The sequence below is a fragment of the Aulonocara sp. 'chitande type north' Nkhata Bay genome, linkage group LG3, assembly GCF_057382095.1.
Source record: "Aulonocara sp. 'chitande type north' Nkhata Bay isolate Kocher_YH1m ecotype deep benthic linkage group LG3, A_spYH_male_GT1.1, whole genome shotgun sequence".
NCBI lineage: Eukaryota > Metazoa > Chordata > Actinopteri > Cichliformes > Cichlidae > Aulonocara > Aulonocara sp. 'chitande type north' Nkhata Bay.
Genome location: NC_141346.1, coordinates 26,925,656 through 26,952,376, shown reverse-complemented (window position 1 = coordinate 26,952,376; position 26,721 = coordinate 26,925,656). Strand labels below are relative to the sequence as shown.

At 39.0% G+C, this 26,721-nt stretch overlaps 1 protein-coding gene and 1 long non-coding RNA gene across 3 annotated transcripts; both read right to left on the bottom strand.

The window, feature by feature from the left end:
• Positions 1 to 136: 136 nt before the first annotated feature.
• LOC147334898 (uncharacterized) lies at positions 137 to 11,823 on the bottom strand. Of its 2 annotated transcripts, none has more exons than XM_086286967.1 (10): positions 11,220 to 11,823; positions 10,083 to 10,142; positions 9,294 to 9,409; positions 6,122 to 6,260; positions 4,842 to 4,868; positions 4,053 to 4,132; positions 3,827 to 3,917; positions 3,622 to 3,729; positions 2,892 to 3,059; positions 137 to 1,838 (listed from the first exon to the last, which is right to left on the bottom strand). In XM_086286967.1, exons 1-10 carry the CDS (start codon positions 11,248 to 11,250, stop codon positions 1,705 to 1,707), a joined length of 954 nt encoding a protein of 317 aa, XP_086143093.1. In that variant the 5' UTR covers positions 11,251 to 11,823; the 3' UTR covers positions 137 to 1,704. The 2 variants fall into 2 exon arrangements, with proteins under 2 accessions (XP_086143093.1, XP_086143091.1); XM_086286965.1 differs by having other exon boundaries at positions 140 to 1,841.
• A 6,469-nt stretch (positions 11,824 to 18,292) lies between these two features.
• On the bottom strand, positions 18,293 to 25,224 carry LOC147334897 (uncharacterized). Its single transcript, XR_015128514.1, has 4 exons — positions 24,980 to 25,224; positions 22,350 to 22,484; positions 21,832 to 21,879; positions 18,293 to 20,292 (listed from the first exon to the last, which is right to left on the bottom strand). It is a non-coding gene; the product is annotated as an uncharacterized LOC147334897 (long non-coding RNA).
• Positions 25,225 to 26,721: the final 1,497 nt, after the last annotated feature.

Genomic DNA, 26,721 nt, shown 5'->3' with positions numbered 1-26,721 from the left:
TTTCTGTGTTGTGTAAAAATCAACAAAAACAAAACATCAGCTATTTAACACTAATAAAGTGATTGAAGACACTGAGACCTGAGGGCCATGGCCACAAGAAGAAGCATAAATACTCACAGACAGGTAGTCAAAATTGTTTTATAGTTTTGATATGGACCAAATAATATACAGATGACTTTCTGAAAAGGTTTGGTGTGAGTAAGGCAGCAAATGGAATTAAACCCAAAAATTAGTTAAGTGAGAGACATTTTAACCATCAGGATAATAAAGAGAATGAAGAAGGGATAACGGTGAAATTCTGAAAAAAAAATAGTTTTATTTGAATCAATTTGATTTTTAACATGAAACAAAGTAACACTTCTCAATGTTTGTTTTTTTTAACATTAGTCAGAAAATTATATATGTATATATCAGTTTGAATTAGCACTTTGAGGAAAATGGCAGTGGTGAAATGTATTTTTAGTTAGCTTCTGAAAAGAAACCAGTTTATTAAAAAAATGACAAAATAAATGTAGGTTAAAAGAAACGAAAGCATTTAAACATCTAGTAGAATGGAAACCTTCAGAGTCACAAAATTAAAATATAGAACTTGAATAAATGTGAATAATTCACAGTATTCTACTAAAAAAAATATATCGTGTACAAAAATATTTACAGCAATTATGACACAGAGTGTATTTTTATAGTTCAGAGATTTCACAAATCTCCCTGTAGGTTTAGGGGAAACTAGCCTACATCGATAATTTGAGAGTAACAGTTGTCACTGCTAAAGCTAACTTTAATCTTGTTTTATGATGCTTTAGTAAATAAAATGAAGTAGAAAAATGCTACATTTTAGGAAAAAACTCATTTGATTTAAGTTTGATGTGCTGATAATGTATAAAACAAACAAAAAAATCATAAGGAAGCGTTAAAGCTAGTTTTATGTTTATTGGTAATGAGATGTGGTTCCCAAATGAAGCATCATTCTTGTGTATGTCCATTTGCGTCTTGGGATTACAACCATAACTTATTATTGCAATATTAAACTGTACAAAAAGTTAATCAACTGTTTCCTATATGAGTACTTTGTACACACTAATTTCCCCAAAAATAATCTGACTTAAAACCAAACATCTCTTCTGAGAAAACGTTAGCCTATTTCAAAGGATGTTAGATCTGAGAGGAACTGCAGCCAATCTATACGCTCATGAAGTGATGACATTTGGAAAAAAAAAAAAAGTTCAGGCGTTATTGCTTAGTCTAGATGTCACAAATAAGCTACCTTGCTTATTTTACTTCCTTTGGTATGAAGTTTGCAGTGTGGTTAGGCAACAATAATAATAAGTCAGTTAAATGCAGGAAAAGTTGTGATTAACATTTCTTCAATCCTTCTTTTTCTTCGATGCAATTTTGGACTGCCTCTTTGAGCTTCCCAAATTGCTCAGTTTCAAACAATTCAATTAAAATCAGTTTAAAGTCCTTCATATAGTCTTAGAAAAAATACTAAATGAGACCAATAAATTTGAACAAAAACATATAAAAACACAATAAGAAATCAGTTAAAGCTAGCTTCATGTTTACAGGTTGATGTTAATTCCTTGGTTGTTCACTTCACAATCCATACTAGCTTTGGGGAAAAAAACACATGTTGTGCTCATGTCCATGTGCTACGAAAGACAGTCTCTGCCTATATGTTGATGGAAGAGGATAACATTCAAAGTGCTAAGAGGAAGAGGAGGATAAAGAGAATGGAGAGAAGGGGAAGACCGAGGAAGAACCTTCAGAAGAATTGAGGAGCTGATCACACCATGCCGGCTCGTCCAGGTTTATTTCAACAAATGGGTCACTGGAGCAAACTGCTGTGAGAGAGAACAAAGATTGGGATTGAAGAAGACAGTGGATTGCAAAATGGAAAATGCCAACTTATCTGCAAACACCTAATCACTGTGCAGCAGTAAAACATTAAAAAAGTGCCACAGAAACAGACAATGTTCACTTTTAGAGTAAAACTGATGGATCACTTCTGCAGCCAACACTTTTAAAATGCAGACATTTTCATTTAAAGCCAAATGGTCTCTACCTTCAGTTGGTCACTGACCTGTTGCTACTGTAGGTCTACCTTTTGAATTTTGCATGAAGTAAAAACATTTCAGGAAAAAAGTCCACATTTGGAGGTAGGGATTGATGAGGGAGACATAATTCACATCACTCCTTACACCAGTGACCACAGTAAGAGTCCCATATACAGCTGTGGTTGGACGTTTCCATACACTCATTATCGGCATGAATGTCATGGTAAATAGTCTGACAAGGATAAAGCCTATTAAATTTTTAATTGTAATCATGGTTGACTACAACTGGCAGGTTTTCTTTGCCGCATAAAACAATTTGTTTAGCAGCACTTATTGGAATAAATATAGGGGCAATCGTGGCTCAAGAGTTGGCAGTTCTTATTGTAGTCGGAAGGTGGCCGGTTTGAGCCCCGACTCCGACAGTCTCAGTCATTGTGTCCTTGGGCAAGACACTTCACCCGTTGCCTACTGGTGGTGGGCAGAGGGCCCGGTGGCGCCGGTGTCCGGCAGCCTCGCCTCTGTCAGTGCGCCCCAGGGCAGCTGTGGCTACAATGTAGCTTCATCACCAGTGTGTGAATGGGTGGATGACTGGATGTAGTGTAAAGTAAAACGCTATACAAATACAGCCCATTTACCATAAATAGTTGAGCCATATGTATACAAAGAATTTCAGTGAATATTTCATGTTTTGTCTTTAGACATACATAGAAGCGAGTTATATTTTGGAGCTTCATGGTAAACTTTCTCGTGCAAGTCCTGCATGATTTCTGAAAATGCAATAGAGAAATGACCGTACTGCTTTGTGTTTGTATTTGCATTATTAAAGAAAAATCTTACTTGGGTTGTTGTTGTTTTCATTCTGCTGCTCCCCAATAGCATCAAAGAAAAGGCTGGTACTGCTCGGTGGGTTGGATATCTTGTCAGCTTCATCGCTACTCAGTGAGGGAGTGGTGTTTTCAGCGGGTGAAGTCTCCACACCGTTTGCTTCTGGCTGTTCCTCAGGAGCTGAGTAGAGAGGTCAAACAGAAGACAAACAGGATTTGTAAGATAAGGTGTAACTTTCTTTAGTGCTGCAGAGTTTTGGGTAATCCCCGCAATGCTAAAGATATTATTTAGTGTAGTTTAAAGCCCTTCCCACAACATACAGTACTTTTTTCGAAACATGTAATTTGCAATCTTATTTGTAATTTGTAATCTTACTGTGTCTCTGTCCTACCCAAATAATTTTACTTTACTTCTAAAAAAATAACTTATTGATGACAAAATATCTTGCCTTGTAGTTTAGGCTGTTTAGAAATAATGGCGTAGTGTGGAGGCATATATTCTTGGACCTCTCTGGGCCGCTTATTACAAACAGAGCATTGTTTAAATCCTACTTTAGTGTTGATGCTGATCATGAGTAAAACACAGTGTCACAAAGCTCAAATCTCTCAGTGTGGTTTCTTGTAAATGACAATGCATTCACAGTACTCAGAGGCAAGAAGTCATGAAGTACAAATACATAGTTACTATACCTAAGTAGAATTTTCAGGTATCTGTACTTCTGAAAAACAGTTTCATTTTGTACCGTTCTCTCCAGTGGAGTCCTTTTCCTCCGACTGTAGACTCGTGCCATTAGCGACCGGTGGAGGTGAAAGGTCATCGGTGGCTTCAATATCTTTAGGTACCGGTCGCTCTGAGATGTGACACACATACAAACGCCAAAGCAAACTCATTAGGATCATCTTAAGTGCAGACATGTATATATAAAATGTAATTCCACAGAAACACACCCAGATCATCCAGGTAGACTGGCTCAAAGGTGCCAGTGGGCTGGTTGAGATGACCAACAGGATTTGGACGCTGGAGGTCAAATGAATATGTCTGCACAAACAAACAAAAATGCAAGCAAGATACTAATAAGCGAACATGATGTGTGTGTACCTGTTTTAATTGTAATATAATAAGCAAAGGCTAAGTGCACAGAAAACAATTTCTACTTCCATTTCTTTTTCTTACCCTGGAGGCTCGCCTCAAGAGGTAGAGGATGATACACAGAATTATAATCACTATGATGATAAGCGCCAGGACAACATAACCTAGAGACAAAGATAAGCAGAGCTGTTTTAAAAGAAGTGGTAATAACATTGGGACCACCCAAAAAAGGGAATGGGCTCTAAAAATTAATATTATGCTGTTATTCTTACATTGTTAAACTCCTTAGAACATCACTTAAAAAAATATAAAAACTATTTAAAAATTCAAAAGTAGAATTGTAGAGAAATTACAGTGTCAATTTCTTATCATGTAATCAGCATTGCAACCACAGGGGGACACTAGCATTTTTTATGGTTGATTTTTTTTTAGTCCCACCAAGTAAGAAAAACTAAAAGGTGTCTCGCCCAGGCAGCATACATATTAGAGCCAAATCTAGCCTACTTTTGGCACTGGCCAGTGTTCTGTGTGGCATGTCGTGTCAAAACTTTGGTGGAACTGTGGCTGAGTAGTGGTAACCAGGCACATCCTGAGTAAGTGCTGCCAGTCACAACCCAAGGCAGCTCACAGGAAACCACTGATATGTGCCAAAAAATCCGTTAACATCTAAAAAAATTTAACTGTTTTGTTTTTTCTTTTGTTTTTTTAAAATATAGATTCTAGATCCTATTTATTACCACTGAAACAACTGGCCACTGTAGTTTTAAGAAGTTCACTACAACATTAGTGTCCATTTGGACAGTTGAAAATGATAGCAGAATAAAACAGACAGATGTTTAAATACATAATAGATAATATAATAAAGATTCTTACCTGCAGACGAGCCAGGTGGAGGGGGTGCTAAAAGAAACAAACAGCAGGCTCAGTAATTCAGCTAAAGTCAGTTTATGTTTTTTTATAATAGAAAAGTGAAGCAAATTCACTTTATAGGTAAAAGCGTAGCATATGTCTGAATATTTAAATTACAAGAGGATGAGCATTTGATTTTTCTTTAGTTAATTTGCAACATTTACAAGTGACTTTCTGTTTAGCAGGCACTATTTAAGCATAGTGATTCAATTTAAGTCAGTAACTCCTTTCCATCTATCCATATCTCCTGTTAGTATCCATGTGATTACTATTCAGAAGCTGCTTTTCAAAAAAAAAAAAACTTTAAGGATTATTTCGGTTTAATGTCCCAAAGAATCGATTAAGGTGTTCCACAAGGATCAGTACTGGGCCCCTTTTAATACTTGTTTGTTTACAATTTTATTACAATGATACTTTTATATCTACTACTTACGTACTTTTATATCTACCCCTCACCAGGTCTGCCTTTGTTTTAGTCCTGTCTATAGGAAATACCCTAAAACCTGCAAATTAAAATACCCTGAACTTTGGTTCGATTGCAGGCTGTCCAACAAAGTTCAAACTGAACTTGGAGTGTATTTCTATTTTCAATAGGACGATATGTTTTTCTCTCTACTACACATTAAAATTACTTTTTATAATCCACAACAAGAACTATCTAGCTAATGGCCAAGTTTAAATAAAGCAATGAACCTATTTCTATTTCATGTTGACTTTGTGATTTCCAAACATATTTCTGCTGATATGTTGCTTCTTTTGGATTATTTATAATGTGACTAACCCTTATTCTAAATCTTAGTTAACTTTATTGTTTTAATTGTCTTTAAAATGATAGATAATGATAGATAAAGATGTTTTACATGTTACATGTTTTGAGCACTATATCTCATTTTAGATACAAGAGATCAAAAGTCAAGCAGAAACTTACTCCTTCTGCTTGACAATATGGCTCAAATGATTAACCTGAATTGATATTTAAGTCCTAATTTTAAAAAAGAAAGAGGAAAAAAGGGGTACAAGTGTGCTGCTTTGTGGTCCTTTTATGTGATACGGTGACGTGCCACTGTGTCTGAATATTCAGTTTGACGGTGTGTTAGAATAGGGTGAGAGTGTTTGAGTGGTTGTGTCTGCAGCCTGCTTACAGCTACAGAGCGTGTGAGCCTGCGAGTGTTGTGGTTTGGTGCACAGGAAGACAACTTGGGGCGCAGAACTTGTGCATGTGCTTTCTGAATATGTGACGGTACCTGTAGTTCCTGAGCTGGTACTTGGTGTTGTTTGAGTCATTTTACCACCACGGTCTGCTCCTCCTTGTGTGACTATGCTGGTAGTCTCTTTTGTTGGTACATTAGTACTTGTTAGAGTAGTAGCCACTGTGCCTCCAGGCTGTGAAGAGTAACAAACATCCTTTGGTTGTAAACATTTCATCCTGTAATCTGCCTGATTTCTGTTTCACTCACTGAATATGAAGGCATCTGACTCTGTACAGCAGTAGTTTCTGATTCAAAAGGCTTCCTGTGAGGAGTCTTTGTAGTTCAAGTGAGTTATTTTTTGATGTGGGAAGCCATGTCTATAGACTGTGAATAAAAAAAATAAAGGTGACTGTAGCCACCGTGGTATCACCCAGTGGTTTTAGAAGTCTTATTTCGAAGGCTTGAGTTGAAAACTTTTCTAGGCGCCATCTTGTTTTTTTGAAATTTGACGTCACCATTGAAGGATGAGTCTGGATGTGAAACCGAGCTCACTGCATACTCGTGCAGAAGCCACAACCTATTTCATACACTCCTTTCTCATCTATTTTACTCAAATTAGACTATAAATTTAAAAAAGGACATTATGTTGAGTCCAATATGACTTTAAACTAGCATCAGAGTCCATAAACTCCGGAAACAAAGCTCCCCACAGGAGTTTCCGCACCGGAAGTAGCATATGCTAACGTGCACATAGTCAATTGTGTTGCTAGGACTGACTGGAGGCAAATTTCATTTCAAAAGACTACTCGAGGGAAGCCTTGGTAAAAGCATGGTTTTGTACAAAGTGTGCAAAACGGAGTTTGCATACCATCGAAGCACTTCAACCTTATGGTACCATCTAAATGCAAAACATGTTGCAGCGAGCGCAGAAACTGTGGGAGCTGTTAGCGCTAGCAGTCCAAGTACCAACAAAAGGTGTCGGCAGCCCAAACTTCAGGCTTCAGGACCAATATTAGTAAGTCAACAAACTTTGGATGGATTGCTCTGGACTGTAGACCACTATCAGTGGTAGAAGATGTAGAAGAAAATGTGCTACAGTTAGCGTCAGGTGATCCAACTTTCTAACTGCCATGGCGAAAGACTATTTTAAGTAAAATTCAACAGCTTTTTGACATTAATAAATGAGCAAAATTAGATGCATTACAGACAGCCCTGCTAATATGGAGGAACTACACCAGGAACAAACAAGACTGGGGCAACAGAAAGAGCCACTCATACAGGATGTTTCCACACTGTGGAATTCAGCCCTGGATTTGGTTTCTCGTCTACTAAAGAATCAAGAGGCTGTTTTTACTGCTTTAGACAAACAAAAGCACAAGCTAGTCATTTTAACTCCATCAGAGCTGGTAAAACTCCTAAAGCTGCCGACTGTCCTTGAGCCATGCAGGTAAATAATACTATTTTTAACAGTTTCTTCAAAAAGCCCTATAGTTACAGTTATTATGTGGATAAATAATGAATTTCTTGAACTGTGTACTACCGGTTTGTGACTGAGCTTCTTGGAGGTGAGACATGTGTCTCATGTTCAGTGGTTTTACCTGCTTTCTGCCGCCTGCATCACAACATGGTCTCTGATGATGACTCAAACTACATGGTGAAATTTAAGACTGCCTTCACAAAGGATCTATCCCAACGTGTAGCTACACTCAACCATCAGTGGCTCAAGATAGCTATTGTGCTTGACCCACGCTTTAAGGACTTCACATGTCTTGCAAGGGTAGAGCGAGAAGAGGCTTGGACCAGCCTTGAGGCCCTGACAGACTGTCCACTGCAGTGGTGGTCCAGTCGAGCAGGGACCTACCCACAGCTGTCTGTCCTGGTATTTGATTAGTGCTGCCACTTCTGTCCCATGTGGGAGACTGTTCTCATTTGCAGCTCACATAGTAACAAAAAAGAGAGCTGTCTTGAAAATGTGAACAGGTTAGTTTGTCTAAGTAACTGGCTGAAAGAGACCGACAGTAAATAAGCATGGAGGTATAGTGAGTCCAATGGGTTTGCTATTTTCTTGCACTGAAATGTTCGATGATCACACTGTTTTAGCCTAATGTTAAAATAATGTTGGCTAAGGTTACTCAGAGTTTAAAGGTGAAGCTGGTCAAATAACCTTTTATGTTTTTGCCTTATTTTTTTAAACTGCACTTTATGTTGAAACAAGTATTATTATTATTAATTAAAGACAATACCATTTCGAAAATTTACTTAAAGTACTTAAAATAGCACTTTATTTTTAAGTCCGCCCAATTTTGGAGAGGGATATTATTTTTTTCTATTTTTTTCTTTCCAGAAATTAAAAGTGCTTAAGTTCACAATATTCATGTCCATGTCTATTATTTGATTCTGTCGCCCACTAAAACATTTTGGATTAAAAAAACATTTGCGCTTTGGGGCAAATTTTCTTGTGTGATTAAATGCAATTAATCAGATTAATTAATTACAAAGCCTCCAGTTAATTAGATTAATTTTTTAAATCAAGCCCCACCCCTAGTAATACTAACTTACTACTATGAGCTTTGGCAAATAAAATAATAATTTAACTTTAGGTGTCCTACCTTGACTTGGGTGTTTTAATTAATTATTTACATTTTAAAAGGAATTAAACAAAGCTATGAAATTGGTGTGCTCAGTGTTATTCATCCTTTGCTGAACTGTTATATTTTTCTTCATCAGTAGCTGAAAATAACTATTTGGGATGTAAAGCTGTTGATGGAGAATCAAGTCAAAGATTAAACTGAATTTGTGAAAACAGAAGTTGAATAATTGCTCTTTATGTTGTGTGATGATCAGAGTTGTGATTAAAGGCAGTAAACGACAGCTTGTGGTTCTCCAACTCTCTTTACGTCTGTGCAGCTACTCTGCTTTTAACTACGCAGCTTCATAGTGACAACAAGACTTCAGGAAGTGACTGCATGTTGTGCACCAGGAAATAGCTCCACCATGTAACTGTGCATAAAGCCTGAGTAGGTGGCTTTTTGCACTTTAAAAAGAACCAGACTGCTGTGGATGTTACTTTTTATTCCCTTCTTAAAATAAAGCCTATTTGAAGTTTATGGTCACTGAATGGATGCCAATAATGTGAACTCATAAGCATGAATTCCCAAACCAGACTTTGTCGTTTTACACTTTGAGAACCAAGATTTGCTATTTAACTTTGAGATAATTGACTTACCATACTGTTTGTTTCCTCTGCTGTAGTACTCTCAGGGTCTGTGTCATATTGCATCTTATTTTCAGTTCCTTTTAAAACGTATCTGGCAGTGATTGAGGGGACAGGAGAAACTGTACCTGACATAAAGGAGAGACGCATAAAATCACTTTGAGCCACAGTTAACCTCCCCCCTCTGAAAATAGCACTGTAAAATAATAAACTATTACAACTCTGCAAATAATGTAGTGATATAAAAAATAAATAGAGTGACACAGTTATGCAACAACACAAGAGAAACAGCAGTCTGCTTCAGAAGATAAACCAATGCAGATTTTTATGGTAGTTTAAGAAGATACAGAGTGCTGACCAGGTTCAGGGGTTAGTGTCTAAATCTGAATAGATTTACCCAATACATGAGTTGTTCTTATTACAGAGGACATTTATACTGTAGCATTGCTACTTTTTTAAGGACAAAAATACTCCAATATTCTCTACTTTATACAGAAAGGAAATCAATATAAATAGATTTTCAGGTTATCAGATCAAGTGACTTTTATTTCTACAGCCTAATATTACATGTAAGGGTTCATAGACTTTACAGGCATAAACAAAACATATTAAGGACATCAAAGAATTATTCAATTAAACATCTAAATGATCAGAAATGCTTTCAAAAAGTCAGACTCTTGCTTTTTGTCCTTTTCATACCACAGGTCCATCTGTATTTGGACTTGTGGTATGCAAGAACCTTGGTATTCTCAGCTTGTTTTATGTTAATTAAATAATTTTCTAATTTCCAGTGGAACATACCGTTGGGTTGCTCATGACTTGTACCATTTTGTCCCAGGCAAATAGGAGAAACTGCTAGAACTGAAACAAAGAGAGAGAATGAGCAACAGATAAACATGAGGTTAAAAATGAGCCAGTTAGTCATGGAAAGAGATCAAATTAAATACAAACATCTGAAATTGCCTCAGGACGCAGACTGTGGGTGTGCAACATGATTCTACACTTTACCCTAACAAGTAAATGTCATCCAGATTCTGTGGCTAGCCGGTGTGAGATACACAAACCAACTAAACATGCTCATTTACGGTCACTTGTTTGACAAAGCACGCTTGTTAACTGCTGCTGCAAATACGTGTGAAAAACAGAACAGCTGGTGTGAAAATGAGAGCAGAGAATGGTGAGAGAAGCAGGACAGGAGATAAATTTTAAATCGTATCAATCAGTCAGTTACAAACTTTCAGTCACTCTGCACTCTGACCTTTGACCTCTCTACCAAAGTTCCTCTGTAAGCCTGCAAACCTTATCTGTATATTACATTGTTATATGTACTGCATACATGTTCTGTGGTCCTAATTTATAGTAATTACAGCAACCAAAACACTTTCATGTTTACAGGGGCATTCACGTTTTTTGTGGTTGATAAATTTAAATTTGTAGCAAGACAAATAATTCAAATAATTATAGCTAAAGAGAAAAGCCTCATGTTGAATTAATACATTCTCGTAATCTGTTGATATTTGCATTGATTTGCACAAAAAGCAGATTCAAAGAAGGGCGTGCATATGGCGAGATTCGTGTGCTCCCAGATTACTTCCTGGATATGTCATGCTTCTCGAGTCCCTGAATGACGCTGAAATGTAATCAAATGCATGCAAGTGCAGATTTAAGAGCAAATCAAGGCTTTCCTTGTGTTGGTCAAAGAAAGGTTTAATGTGGAGTAAAAACTCGAGCCTCCTGCAGCGTCTGACCCTAAAAACAATCTGAACGTTGCCCTTGAAAGCTTCTGAGTTTTTGAGCGCGCACAAGGACCCCGATCACAAGCTTTTCTGTTCCCTTTTAATTTTATTTTTAACTTACCACAAATTCAAACTTCCTCTAGCGAGATAATAGAGCGTGAAATCAGAGATGAAAGCTGCGTGACAGTTGAGTTAAACTCACCGAGGAAGCAGACACGGCTCCACAGCTTCATGGTGGTGATGAATTTACTTTTCTCTCTCTCTCCTACTCACTGAGATTTTAGCCACTTAAAGTTGACGTATGACCATCAGCAGGACTGGTGAGTTTCCTTTTTTGTTTTTTCCTTATTTTGTCCTTTTTAAAGCGATCCTCTTCTTCTGATGCTGCTCTCGCTCCTTAGCTATGAGCTTTCTGCTTGCCGCTTTCTCTCTCTCTTCCTCTCTCTCACGCTCTCCTCCCGCCCTCACTGTGTCTCTTGTCACTCAGTGCCTGTTTCATTTGTGCTTAGTGCTCTATGCTTGTTCTGTTAATGCACGCTACACAAGCTAAAGCATGCTGAAAACAGGGCGGTTGATTGATGTGGGCCCTTTATTTCGAAGAATCTTAAAGTTTTGTACCTTCATCCAACAACTTTAGGATGAAGCTGAACCTGGACTGTGGGTTACAACCTATGACCCGGCATCAGTTTTGGGTTAGTCGCTGGTCCTTGAGTTGCAGGTTGGGATTATAATCTCTGTAATAATAATAATCAGGTGAAAACACTGAAAAAAGGAGAGCATCATATCAGATGCATGCTTACATGCTGTTCTTCTTCACTCTTTTTGTGTCTACTTCTCTTTTTCTCCACCTGCTGCAGTCTACCCCCCCCCCCCCCCTCCCCCCTTATTTCTCAACATCTCAACCCACTGTTCTCGCTCTCATATTCTCTATATGATCTGCATGTATCTCCACCCTCTCATGTTTCCCTCGCTCTCAGGAACTGAGTCATCGACCACAGGCACAGGATGCTAGCTCAGTTTTGGCCTCTCACCTCAGAAACACATCGGCAGGACCTCTTTAGTGTTAATTTTCACTGGTTTAAAGCCACGACACACCATATAGCATTTAAAAAAATGCTTACACAAACTCCAGAAAGGGAAACGATTGCCTAAAGTGTTTGAAATCCAGCTTTTGGTGCATTAGATGCTTTAAATTTGCAGCTTTTGTCCCATTTTTTTAACCACAGTCTCAATGTTTTGATCCAGATTATTGAATGTCTCAAGCTTTTTGTGGCTTACAATAGTTTTCAACTTGCGTGTCTTGTCAGATTTCGCACAGTGATTCTCATGTGATGTCTAATGTTAACCACACGAGGGAGAAGTTACACAAAACTACAGCACAGACATCACTGATGTTGCAAAGATGACACTGATAAAGGATGGCAACAATATGAGAGGCAGAGCAAGATCAAGATCAGTAATTTCAGATGAAATTTGAGCCGCTGTGTTAAACATGGTTTAAACATGTCAGGTCGGGTCTTGGACTCCACCTCTCTGGGAACATCTCAGCCCCCCACCCCCCCGGTGTGAGGGCCTATATCTCCCCTCACCACACTCCCTGGCGGTGGCTGATGCCCTCGTCCATCGATGTGTTGGTGGATCCTGGCGCCCGTGGCTTGGTCGGGCAGTTTTTCATTCTGGGGCAATAGATCAAAACATCACAACAGAGAGTTTGAAGTCAAGGCTTCATGAGGTGTTAATGCGTTCATGAGTTAATGTTGGTTACCAATTGCTGTTGCTGGTGCTGTTCTTCCCATCTATTCCCACCTACCCCCCATTTACCTTTTACCTTGATTTTTTAAATAACCATTTCAAACTATTTACAGAACAATCAGCTGTTCTTCATTCAATAAGATGCCACACAAATTATTTGTGCCACTCCTCTCTCTCTCTCTCTCTCTCTCTCTCTCTCTCTCTCTCTCTCTCGCCATCACTCCTAAGACTTCCCCAGTCTTTTTTTTTTGTTGTTTTTTTTGCTCATAAGCACAGAGTGCTTGCTAGCACTGTCCTTAGACAGTAAACGTGACGAAACTATTGAGGAAAAAACACAGTGTATATATTGTTTATCATGACTGGTTTTACGTGGCCTATCAACACAATTTAAAAAATGGGATATGTCACCTTGCTTTGTCTTTAAGTGGTCATGTGATTGGCTTACCACAACTACTTTATTCTTTGTCAGTCATACAGCAACACTCATGCGATTGTTTTGCCCCCTTAGCTCCAGGTGTTGTGCTAGACTAGACCTTCCCAAAGTGTGGGGCCCGCCCCCTAGAGGGCGCGCAGAACCATTGCAGGAGGGGGCCGCGGTATGAAAAGGAAAAAAAACCAAAAACAGTGCTTGGACACTGCTAGCATAATGGACAGGTGTTTTGACGGGGCTCCAACACAAACGCAAAGCAGGAGATGAAGCATAGCTGAATATGTTTCCAAACCAACTTCATTCTAAGCCAAAGACTAGAAAATATGGTGAAGCATGTCTTCCCTTTGGCTTCACCTGCACAAGTGCCAAGGTAGGTCTCCCCTGCAGAATTGGTTTCCCTTCGTCGGGAGCAGCGCTGGGCTCTTCAAATCACAGACAAACAGTATCCCACATTCTTGATTTTTAGTTCACAAACACTTGTTGTAATGACTAACTACTCCTGACATTTTGGAGATGTTAGCTCTTTATACAGTAAAGTTACAGCGGGATACAAATAACATCAGGCTGATCCTGCCACGATTTGTTTGTTATTCCCATCACTGACCCCAACTAATATTACTGACAACCATCAATGAAAATAGTACTACTGGTAAGTCCGAGCTCACCTCAAAAGTGATAAACAAGACAGCAAAGACCAAGTGAGGACTAATGCAGGAGCTGATGGAGGTGAGCCAACCAGCATGAACATGATTTCCTGCAACCAATCAGCACAAGGCGAGGAGAGAGCAGGTTAAAAAGAACGATAGTCAGCTCAGTAACTGGATGGTAAATATTTCAGGAGACAGAGGTGTACATAACAATGAGTAGTTATAAAAATAAATCAATATTATGAGACATATACAGCTGATGAGATGTAGAAAGAATATAAAGCAAATTTTTTTTTTGTTGCTTTGTATGAAGAAAACCCGACAAAGTAACTAACTGAATCTCACCATGACTACATTTTAACTCTTTCTTCACTAGTTGTGAAAATGACACACATGGCCTATTTGTGGCTAGATGGCCACAGTCAGAACCTGTTGCTTCTACAGCAGCTCCAGTACACCTTGAAACCAAGAGGTTTCAGTTTGCATACTCTGAGGACCAACTCAGCTTTTGACCTTTGCCAGTCCGAGCAGATGGCACGCAAATGTCAACGAGCACTTTGTAAAATATCACACGCATGAATCATTATTCTGGTGGAAACTGTGGGATTCAAACCCTGGACCTTTACATACCTGTGGTGACTGTACGAACTAGAAAAGCACAGTTCTGAGAGCTAACTTGAAAGTCTTGTTTGCATTTTATCAGTATTGATTTTCATTCTTTGTGAGTTATTACTGAGACTAACAGTCAACAACCAGATTCAGTATCTTCTGTTCCTCTTCTGTTCATCTAATGGAAATTCTTGGATGAATTCTTTCAAGTCCTTTGGAAGCCCAAGCTTAAATTTACTAACTTTACCTGGGGTGATAAACACTTACCTCATAATGTAACTGACTGGGACATAGACTTTGTCCCTTTCAAATATTTTCCTCAACCAGTTGCAGCAGGTGGCTGCCCCTCCCTGAGCCTGATACTGCTGATTTCTTCCTGTTAAAATGGAGTTTTTCCTCTCCACAGTCACCAAGTGCCTGTTGTCTTTATCCTCCAGTATAAACTCACTTTAGTCAACTGTTGTAGTGAACTGGAGATGTATACATAAAACTGAATCAAATGTAATCGTACCAAATACTATGAAAATTGAAACTATGTAGAAATATGGATTTATTATACTAAACCTGAACCACCTACACTCACATTCCAATTTATTAAGCACACCTTGCTATACTGTAACTGCTTTAACCCCCTTTAATTTTTCATGGCACTAATAGCGTCCTGGAATCCGTGCTGAGAGATGTTGGTTCATATTGACTTGATGGCATCACACAGTTACACATATCCATGATGAAAATCTCATGGTCCACCACATCCCAAAGGTCCTCTATTGGATTGAGATCCCTGTGACACTGTGTGACATGCATAGCTTTCATTCATTTTAGGCCAAATTCTGACCCTGTCATCTAAATGTTGCAGTATAAATTGAGTCTCATCAGACCAGGCAACATTTTTCTATCTTGTAGAAACGCTTGCTTTAATTTCCTGTTATTAGCTGGTAGGAGTGGCATCCGGTTTGGTCACAAGCCCCAGCTAAAACCCACCTAGTTCAAGGTTCAACGTGTTGTGCATTCAGAGATGCTCTCCTGCATATCTTGGTTGTAATGAGTGGTTATTTGAGTTACTGCTGCCTTCTAATCAGCGTGAAACATTCTGGACATTCTCCTCTGAAAGGAATCACTGCTCACTGGATATTTTCTCTTTTTTAGATCATTCTCTGTAACCCTAGAAAAGGATGTGTGAAAAAATCCCAGCAGATTAGCAATACTCAGACAGTCCATCTTAAATCAGCCCTCTTGTCCATTGTGATGCTCAGTTTGAACTTCAGCAGGTTTCTTTGACCATGTCTACACTGAGCTGCTGCCATGTGTTTGGCTTATTTGCAAGCACCAAACATACAACATCCAGCATGCACAGTTCTCATAGTTCTGTTAGCTGAGTCTCCAAATCTCTAAACACCATGCGTTAAGGGAACACAACTATAGTTCAAGAAACTTAATGTACTTGACAAAATAAGAGAGAGGACCCACAGTTGAAAAAAAAAAGGGGAAGAACATCATGTGACAGCCACCATCTGACTCAGGATTCTCCCCAAAACTGTCATGGTCCGCGGCCCGGCGTCCGGGGTGCTGCTGAGATGTCCACGCCCACGAGCGTGGCTGCTAACCCCACACCTGCATCCCATCCCAGGCGATCATCAGGTGGACTATTTAATGCTGCCCTACCTGCTGCTCCACGCCAGTCCGTAGTCGCCTCTCAGCGGTAACGTACGCCTGCGGGAAAAGAACTCTTATGACAAACTCTCCATCGGACCTAACACTGTTTTTTCCCTGTGTACCCAGATCACAACTCGGCGTGTTTTTGTTTACGAGCCACCTGCCTATCCACCTGTCCGCCTGAGATTTGGTTCACCATCAGCTTCGCCGTCTCGACCCCTTTTGGAGCTCCACCCCCCTCTGGTTCACTCGGCCCGGCTATCACCGTGAGACTCACACTCCACCTTCCCTCGTATGCTGCCTTTTTTCCGCACCCCAGTAATCTGTCTCTCTTTTTGTTTTACAGCCTCTCACAGCCCCGCTCTCGGCGTTCCCTGCGCGGTCCCTCGGTTTCTTCTGGTTCCATACGTTGTTTTTCAGGCTACCCTCATGGGACACCTTTAGTTGCAATAAAAATTACTTTCTTTATTCGCTCCTACCCTAGTGTGTGTGTTCTGCTACTGGGTCCTGCCTGCGCTCGGAACTTCGGTTCATGACAAAAACTAAAATTAATGAACTGAACTAATACTTAAGCAGGACTGCTGGGAACTCCCAACTCAATGTGTAGATGTTACCTCTTTTATACAGTATGTGGCAAAACCCACCAATTTAATTTAAGTGCTTAGGGGGTCATATAATCTACTGTGCAATATAAAGCGCCTTGAGGCAACTGTTGTTGTGATTTGGCGCTATATAAATAAAACTGAATTGAATTGAATTGAATTAAGCGCAATTAGAAACACTAAGAAAGCCAGATTTGTAAAAAGGTACTAAAAAAACATTTGTTGGGGCAATTCAAAGTGTTCAGCTGAACAGGGAAATATTGTAGGTCTGCTCTTACCCTTACCCTACTTCTACCCTACTCTTCCTCTTCCTGCTCTGTTATTTTTTTATCTAACACCTGCAAAAGTCACTTGAGGTCTCTTTAATATTTTGACACGTGACTGAGTTGTTCTTCCAAGTTTGAACAGGTGCAATATGACTGAGACCTAATGAAACCACTGTGTTGTACTTTAAAGACGAGTGCTATATGATGACCTTTATGCTGATTTGCTGCTAAAGCGGTGTTTGGATCAGTGGAATTGTGCTTAGAGTTAGAAGCTTGGAGTCATGTTGCTGACACACAACAGCTTTGTGTTTTCAGTACATACACAGTGTTGGGGAGTAACGGAATACATGTACCACCGTTACGTATTTAAAATACAAAATATGAGTAACTGTATTCCGTTACAGTTACCGTTTAAAAAGGTGGTATTCAGAATACAGTTACTTTGTTGAAATAAATGGATTACACGGCGGTACTTTCCTGTTTCATATTGTTGTTGTTCCAGGCGGCAGCGTTACAGTTGCCATGGTTACATGGTGACGCGCTCTCTTTGCGACTGTGTGTTTCCTGGGTGAGAGAGCGCCTTTTGTTGTTGTTGTTGTTGTGCTAAGCTAAAAGGTAGAGTGTTACAGACATAGCCCTAAAGAATGTAGCATCATGGGCAGTGTAGTCACATTTCAGTGCTGCAGGGAGAATGGACTGCCATACCTGTTATGTGTCTGTGAGCGCGAGGAGGGAGAAAAAGGAGAGTGGAAAGGTACGAGTTGTCATCGAGCGAAAACGGGAGCTGGAAGCATGTAAATATAATAATAACCACTGCAGCCAAGAAGAGAGCCTGACGAGCCCAGTTGTAAGTAAGCTATTAAAACTCGACTGTACACTGTGTTCGTGTTTTCCTCCGAAACAATAAGTTCCGTTGGCGCAGCCTTTCAACGCCTCTCTCTGTCTCTCACTAGCAAACTTGACCCACACAACAAAGTAAAGCTATTTTTCGGCTACGAGCCGACAGGGACCCCGCCGTATTAGTCAGAGGTCCCTTTATTACGGTTCGGAGTCCGGACCTTCAGTAACAGTAATAAATCACACAGCAATAGTACATTCATGTAGTTGTAAACAGCGTGATAATATATTAAGTAATCCGAAGTATTCAGAATACGTTACTCTCATTGAGTAACGTAACGGAATACGTTACAAAATACATTTTGGGGCATGTATTCTGTAATCTGTAGTGGAATACATTTTAAAAGTAACCTTCCCAACACTGTACATAATTCCAATTTTCATGTATATTTATTCAGAAAAATCAGCAGTGAGGATGATGGAAAGCAGTGACATCGTAAATAACAACAGCAATACATATGAAGCTTTCCTTCTTTATAAATAAAATACAGTATGAGACATACAACTGTTTTGTGATGAAAAATTGTGTATAAAACATTTACTATGTTGAATTTTTCTTCTGTTGAATAAGTGAAGTAGGACAAAGTGTCACGGCCAGCGGGAGCTGACTGTGTGTTGTGAGCAGAATAGTGGACCCAAACGCAGAAGACGGGAGGAGACGGTACAGAACTTTAAACAAAAAGCGAGACTTTAATAGGACTGATGACAAGAGTGCAAAACAAAACAACATGAACAGTGGCAAGGCTAAACTAAAACCTAAACTGGAAACACTAGAAATGACTATGACGACTATGAACATGATTTTGTGTAGGCATGAAAGAAACTGTGAAATACAAACATGAACTAGACACATGAACATGCCCTGAACAAAATCATGAAAATCTTGGAAACCTGAAGTGACACGGAGGGCAGACGACCTGACACAGAACAAAGGAAGAAGGAGGACTTAAATACACACAGGGGAAGTGGAAACACACGGGGAAACAGCTGACTCAAATGAACATAACAACATCACAGGAGAAGAGTAAAACTAAACACATTAAAGAAAGAAACACAAGACTTTCAAAATAAAACAGGAAACATGGAGCGACGTAGATATGACGACACAGGCTTGACAACATGAAACACGCAAACAAGAAATACATAACAAATAGCACAGAAGGCCTGGGTGAAACAGACTAACTAAAATTCACGGCCAATTAATAATCACAAACTCCACATTATCTTCAAAATATAACAAGAGATCAAAACCAACTGAAAGCGCTGGGCCAGAGCCAGCCCTGACACAAAGTGAACGGAGTGAATTTATACTGTTTGTTCTTTGAGCTGTTCCTTTATTTCCCATGAGTATTAACAGCACAGTGGTCAGATCTACATACACTATATAACCAAAAGTATTTACTTCTCTGCCATCACATGCATGTGAACTGGAGTGACAGGGTTTCATATGATGTTGGCCCAAACATTTTCAACTTAGTTTATGAGAATTTTTCACCATTCTTCCAGAAGTGCGTCTGTGAGGTCAGACACTGATGTTGGATATGAAGACTTGGCTCACAGTCTCCGCTTCAGTTCATCCCAGAAGTGTTGGGTTGAGGTCAGGACTCTGTGCAGGGCAGTCTTGAGGACATTTGAACTTTAAAGTCATTTTAAACCCTGTATGTATTTAAATCTAGACTTACTACTTACTACAAGTTTAAAAGGGCTTTACAAGTCACACATCTTCTTCTCTCATTTGTTTTCATGTACACCTAACAATGGGTAAATGTTGTTGCTTCTACAGCAGCTCACCTGCACTTTGAAACTAACTTGAGTTTCAAACCCTTGCCAGTACAAGATGATTGCACACACGCAAATGTCAGTGAGTTATTTAAAATATACCACATGCATGCATGAGTAATTACAATCATGGCAACTGGGGGATTCAACCCTGAAATTTGCATACCTGGAAAAGGTGACTGCACCAATAAAGAAGGCACAGTTTTCATGGTTTATATGTCAGGTGTTTGCAGCTTATGTGCTAATTTGAAGTTTTCTTGGTTAGAATTGGTGAAAAATAAAGATTGTTTTATTTCTAATGGCTTATTCATCTGAAAAAAAAATAGAACAGCTCGCTCTTAGTGGATTTGTGGTTGCAGATGTTGAATACCAGAAGCTCATTGCCGAGAAACACAGAAGTAATCACTTTAACAATCAAACCACTAATCTACTCAGTAAGAGCAGGATGATAAAACTTGCGGGTGGGGGGTGAACAGGTTTCCTGTGTATTTACAAGCAGCTCACACTTTTCAAAAGAAAAAACAAACAAACTTTTTTTATACTAGCATACACAAAGCTAAAAGAACATAGCTCAGGCCAAGGGAACAGAGGTCAGCATTTTCAGCACCAGTTGTTTTCAGTCCATGGTTTCTGGGAGCTGCGAAGAGAGATAGAAAGCAATCATGCAAAACAACATTTCCTCATTAGCAGAAAAAACAGCCTAATTCTGAGCTAGCTCGAAGCTTTCAGAAGGGGGAAGAAACTCAGAGGTTATGCAAAAGACCAGAGAATCACCTAATAGCTGACAGTAAGCCAAAATTTGTGAAGCAGCTTTCGTTGACACTGGAAATTAAGGAAAATTGGAAGTGCAATTCTACCTTAGGTACGTAGGTACGTGAGAACCTTATGTGCCTGTGATAGAAATTTGCTTTTAAGTGCATCAGATATCATCACCTTTCTAGGAAGGTTACAAGGTGAGTCCTTCCTAGTTATCTCACAACTCCTGATTTCCCCCAAATTTTTAAAACTGAGGTGAAAAGCACAAATTTGGCATGATCCATGACAAGAATGTCTATGGACAATTCCAGGTTAAAACCATGCAGGCTGGTAGAAGAGTAGTTTAGTGCCTATTGTCTGTGAATGTTCTCAATCATTCAGGTCATCGTAGTCTAAGGAGCTTGGAAAGAAAAGTGTCTGGACTTCGTTTCCTTGAAGATGGACGTCAGTGACCCAGTGTTTTGTATCTGTTTAAGTTATATTCCCTGATTATGTATTATTATAATTTATCTCGTTCCCCGGTCATGTCTGTTGTCACTCCTGTCTCTGTGCTCCGTGTTTACGTTGTTCAGTTTCACTCTGTGCTTGTCGTGTTTCCTGTTTTACTTTGAAAGTCCGTTTCTCATGTCAGTGTTTCTATTTTTGCTTCCCTTGTCTCGTTAGGCATAATTTCTCCCAGCTGTGTTTTTCTCCTGTCTCCCATTCCCTGATTACTCCAGTGAGTATTTAAGGCCTGTGTTTGCCATGCTCTGTGTTGTGGTGTGTCCTCACTGTGATGTGTTTTTTCTTCTATGATTCTGGTAACGTTATAGTCCTCTGTTCACAGTTATGTTTTCTAGCTTCCCGGTTTCGTTTTGCAGTGTCTTAGTTCCTCGCTGTTAGTTTCTAGTTTTCTACTTTTCGTTTCTAGTATGTTTTACTACAGCGCACTAAAGTTGCCTCTTTTAGTTCACCCTTGTGTCCTGCGACACTCAAAAATCAGTAGATGCACTTGGGGAACCAGGTCTTTGGTGTCTAACACAAATATAAATCAATATCCAGATAGGAGTCTCCAAGTCTGAGTGCATGCTTCTCAGAAAAGGGTCAAGTGCTCACTCTAGGTTAAAAATTAGTTGGTTCTCCAAGGGGGAGAGTTGAAGAATTTTGGAGTCTTGTTCATGAATGACCAGAAAGTGGAGCCAGAGATTGACTGACAGACTGGTGCAACACTTTGCCAGTTTGTCACGGTGAAGAGAGAAATAAGCATGGAAAGTGAACTTGATCATTTCCAGGGCAATCTACATCCCATCCCTTACTTATAATTAATAAGTACACCATGGTTAGTTAGCCTTCAAACTGAACCCCAATCCCATTCAAAACATCCACTTCTGACTTAAACAACCAAGAATTGTTAACACAGGCCAGAGCAGGCTAACATTACCTGAGGAGCCTGTCGTGTCTTTTTCTGGAATTTCACCACTGCCAAAATCTGAAAATGAAATAACAACTAAGGTTAAGCTGTTACATTTACTCATTAAACATTCAATAAAAATAGTAATAATAGACTCCAGCCCCCCGAGACCATGACAAGGATAAGCATGGATGGATGGATATTTATATTTATAGCTGAGCTGTTTCATTAAAATTTAGTGTGGTAATATACAGAACCAGAATTACAAAAACAGTTGTCTCTGTCCAAATATTTATGGACCTGATTTGATTTTGCCATCAAAATATCATTTTGATTAAAGAGCATCCACAAAGTGATGGATTAACCACTGCAGAAACAGATACAACTATTTTGGTAATTACAAATACTGTTCATAAACTTATGGTCTAATAAATTTGTTAAGCAGTCTATTTCACTATGTCAGAAGTACAGTATGTTTGGAGTCAGCATCCTGTAAAGATATTTACAAATTAGAACTACAGACATAGAGCAGAGGAGACAGATATTACCTGACAGTAGAGAGGGCAGCAGTTCAGTGTCATTTATTATTAAGGTTGAATTTATTTCGCCAGAAGTAAAAAAATAACTATAATCTTCATCATCAAAAGGTGGATCATCTCCCTCTGATAAAATAACTCCAGTACCTTCAGGGATAGACAAACAAAAATAGCAGATCAAGTAAAGTTGTAGCCCCAAATATATATAGCATTTAAACAATTGAATGAACATTTTAAAAAAAATAGCTGCTGCCCCAAGCCGAGGAGTTTAAGTATTTCAGAGTCTTGTTCATGAATGACCACAGAGTGGAACAGAAAACTGACTGGTGGACCAGTGCAACTCTATACCAGTTTGCTGCGGTGAAGAGAGAGCTATGTGTGAAAACTGAGGTTGATGATTTTCAGGTCATTCTACATTCCTTTCCTTACTTATGATCAAAGCTGTAGGTTATGACTGAAATGACATCATGGATACAAGTTTCCTCTGATGAATCCTGGGCTCAGCACAACAACAGAGAGAAGATCTTGGTCATTTGAAAGGGGTGCAGAGTAAAGCTTCTACTCCTCCACACTGAAAGGAGCCACAGGAGTTGGTACAGCCAACTGACCGTGTCTCCTGGGCATGTGCTGATATATTACAGTGTATGCTAAAGATATAAAGCTAGCACACATTATAACGTATTTAAAATAACATCCAGCCGAAACAATAAAGCGATAGACAAATGAATGAATCAATGATAATGACCCAATAACATATACATGATACTACATAATAGTAATGCATCTGTATGAGGTCACAGGGCTGCATATCAGTGTTTTCTATCTTCATGTCAACCTTTTATGAAAGTCAGCAGAAACTCCCCCTGTCTGGGTAGCATGAAGGGGTGAACTCTAAAGTTCCAGTTACTATTTATTTCCTTCTCATTTACTTGATTCAGGTTTTGAAAATATTGCAGGTTGGGTTAAAATACGTCCCATCTCCCAGGGCTGGTGGTACAGGGTGCTTTGTGTTTCATTAAACACCGGTGTCTGACAGTCTGGCGCTAAGGAAAGGATCACAGGTCATTAATGAAAACTTCATTTAGTTTTGCTGAAAGAAAATTCATCATTTACAGCAACAAACGCTAAACGAAATGAAGAAGCAGTGAAAAACAAATATTCACAGTTCATTAGCTTGTAGAGACACATTTAACAGCCATAACTTGAAGTACTTATTTTCGGTGTAACTTTATTAGTCTCTCACATTGCTGTTGAGGATGTTTGGCTCACGAACTAAAACACTCATGTTGTTTTAGTTCATTGAGGTTTGTGGGTATTCAATTCTGCACGACTCTGTTTAGATCCCTCCAGAGCATTTAAATTGTGTTAAATGAACTTGAGTCTTTTCTTTTTCAGCCATCATGTTGCAGATTTGCTGATCTGATTGGGACCAGATTCCTCCTGCATGACCCAGTTTCAGCTAAACTTTATCTTTGGCTGTGAAATGAGACCAAATCATTACTCCACCAATAGTGTGCAGTGGCCTATAGAGTCTGAGAAATGTCTCTTGTATGTTTCTCTCGCGGTCTCGCCTCGGAGCTAGTGTTCTAGGATGACTAGGATGACTAGCATTGGGATAGAGTAGGAAAGCACTGTATAAGAACCAGTTCATTGACCAGTAACACTTACTTTTCTATTAGTTTGTTGCATGTTTTTGCAACTTTTTTGAGACATGTTGCTGCCATCAAATTCTAAATAAGCCAGTATATTTTCCTAAGATGCTACATTTTCTTAGTTTAAATATTTGATCTATTTTCTATGTTCTGTTGTGAATAAAAATGTTTATGAGAATAACAAATGATTACTTTCAGTTTTTATTTATCGCCTATATACAGCTCCTAGCTTTCAGTGAGCTTGTTTCTCACACTCTGTAATTTGGTTTAGGTTTTGTTGTATAAATAGTGACATAGTGTAATGTCACGTACTGTTCATTTGAGGATGTGTCTCAAAAATGTTATGACTTGCCGAGGACCACGTGATTTTTATTATGCCCTGATATGTAAAATCTCGAGAAAGAGCCTTTACTTTCTTTTTTATGCGTATAAAACATGTACCTTATTTGAAATGGTCTCTTTACAGCTACAATATGTCTAAAATACTGCATATAATTATTTTTGATAGCACATATAACCTATCATATATTAATTAAGCATTAATAGTTAGAATTGTAGTTTTTCTTACTAGTAAACCACATGAAAGGTTAAATAAATGTTAATTCACCAATAATTAACAACAGTTATTATAAGTGTTTCATTTGTCTGAGCTGTTTGAAAAGTATTGGCAAATGAGCCAAAAAGAACACTTTTTAAAGCATTTTAAGGTGGTTCTTTCAGGTAAACCGAGATAGAACTTGTGCAGATCTGAAACTACACACTAATACACAAAAAAAGATCTGCTCACGCTCAAATGTTGAACTTTAGAAGTCGCAAAGATTAAATATAACCTACATGTTCCCGACGGTCAAAGGTACTTTCAACGATCAACATCTCCCCAGATCCTGCCTTTGAAACCCCATCAATACAAATCATGACTGAGACACACCCTACCATGATGCCATTTAAAAGCAAAACAATAAACGACACGCACAGTTTTAACTCACTCACCAAGAACCCACAACAGCAGGCAAAGTGTCATCGTTGGCATCATCCGTTAATGCTTTGTTGTTCTTCTCTGACAAATTTGATGTGAAAATTTCAAACCAATCTTCTCCTCGTGACTGACAGCTGTCACCTTGATGTCTGCTTGAACTCTTCATTCAGTAAGTCTTGTATATACAAAAACAGGAACTAGCTAAACCACAGTGAACTACATCAGCTGACTTGTTATTGCTTGCAGACTTACGTAAAACTTTGACTTTGACATCAGGGCCACCATGAGGTCGATAATTGCAGCGTTTGTTACAGGTCTTTTGTACAGATTTGAAATGTTTATCCAGAGGATGCTTTTTACTCTAGTGGTTCTCTGACTTTTCCATGACTTATTTTCAACAGATCTTACTTTGAAGGTTAGCTTTTCTCATGTGTAATGTTTAACTTCCTGTGTCTGTCTTCCTCCGATTCCCTGATTGGTCTCACCTTTTAACACTGCTACATGTTGACTAATTAGTTTAAATATATACATGCCTATATGTACACGACTTAAGTGTTACCAGATTATAAATGTGCAGGACCTGATAATGTGATAATACAGCAAAAACTTGCTGCACAATGTAAGTGCAAAATCTCTCCTTTGGGTTAGGCACCAGACTTTATCACTGATTGCAAAAGCTAAAATGCAAACATTATCTATGCCACAAGAAGAAATGACCAAGACGTAAAACAAAAATCTTTTCTGTGTCAAGTTGTATCATCTTGGTAATAATTTATTTCAAAGCAGATGATGGACACTGGTGACAAGAAGAATAAGATCTGAGCAAACGCTCACCAGATTGTGCCAGCAGTAATGCAAATCAGAGTCAGACTTCAGTCAGGTGCACTATATTGCCAAAAGTATTATCTTATGTGCCTTCACAGGCATATGACTAACATCTCATTCTTAATCCGAAAGGGTTTAATATGATGTTGGCCCACCCTTTGCGACGAAAACAGCTTCAACTCTTCTGGGAATGTTTTCCCCCACGTTTAGGATTCTGTTTATGGGAATTTTTCACAATTCTTACAGAAGCACATTTGTTAGGTCAGACACTGATAAAGGCCTGGCTCACAGTCTCAACTCCAATTCATCCCACAGCTGTTCTTTTGTGTTGAGGTCAGGACTCTGTGCAGGTCAATCAGGTTGTCAGGTGTAAGGCTTGGATGCAGCTGCTCGTCCATAGAAACCCATTCTAATCTGAAGACCACATGACGTTTGGACTCTGCAGCAATTGACTCTGCAGAAGGTTGGAGACCTGGGCTCGCTTTATGTGCCTCAGCATCTCCTGACCCCACTGACTTTATGTGGCCTAGCACTTTGTGACTGTGTTTCTGACATTCCCAATAACTTCCAGTTGACTGTGGAATATTCAGTAGCAAGGAAATTGGTCTTGTTGCACAGATGGCATCCTATCACACTACTACACTGAAGTTCACTGAGCTCCTGAGAGCAACCCATTCTTTCTCAAGTGTTTGTAGAGGTGGTCTGCATGCCTAGGTGTTTGATTCTATACAACTGTGCCCATGAAGCAACTGAAAGATCTGAATTCAATGATTTGGATGGATGAGGGAATTCTTTTGTCAATATACTTATTAGTATAGGTTTTGAATAACAGTTCTCAGTTGGAGGAGAATCTGATAGATGCATTCACAGGCAGTGTGCACATGGGTGAAACTGTGCTTTCTACATACAGACCTCATCTATTACTGCTTAA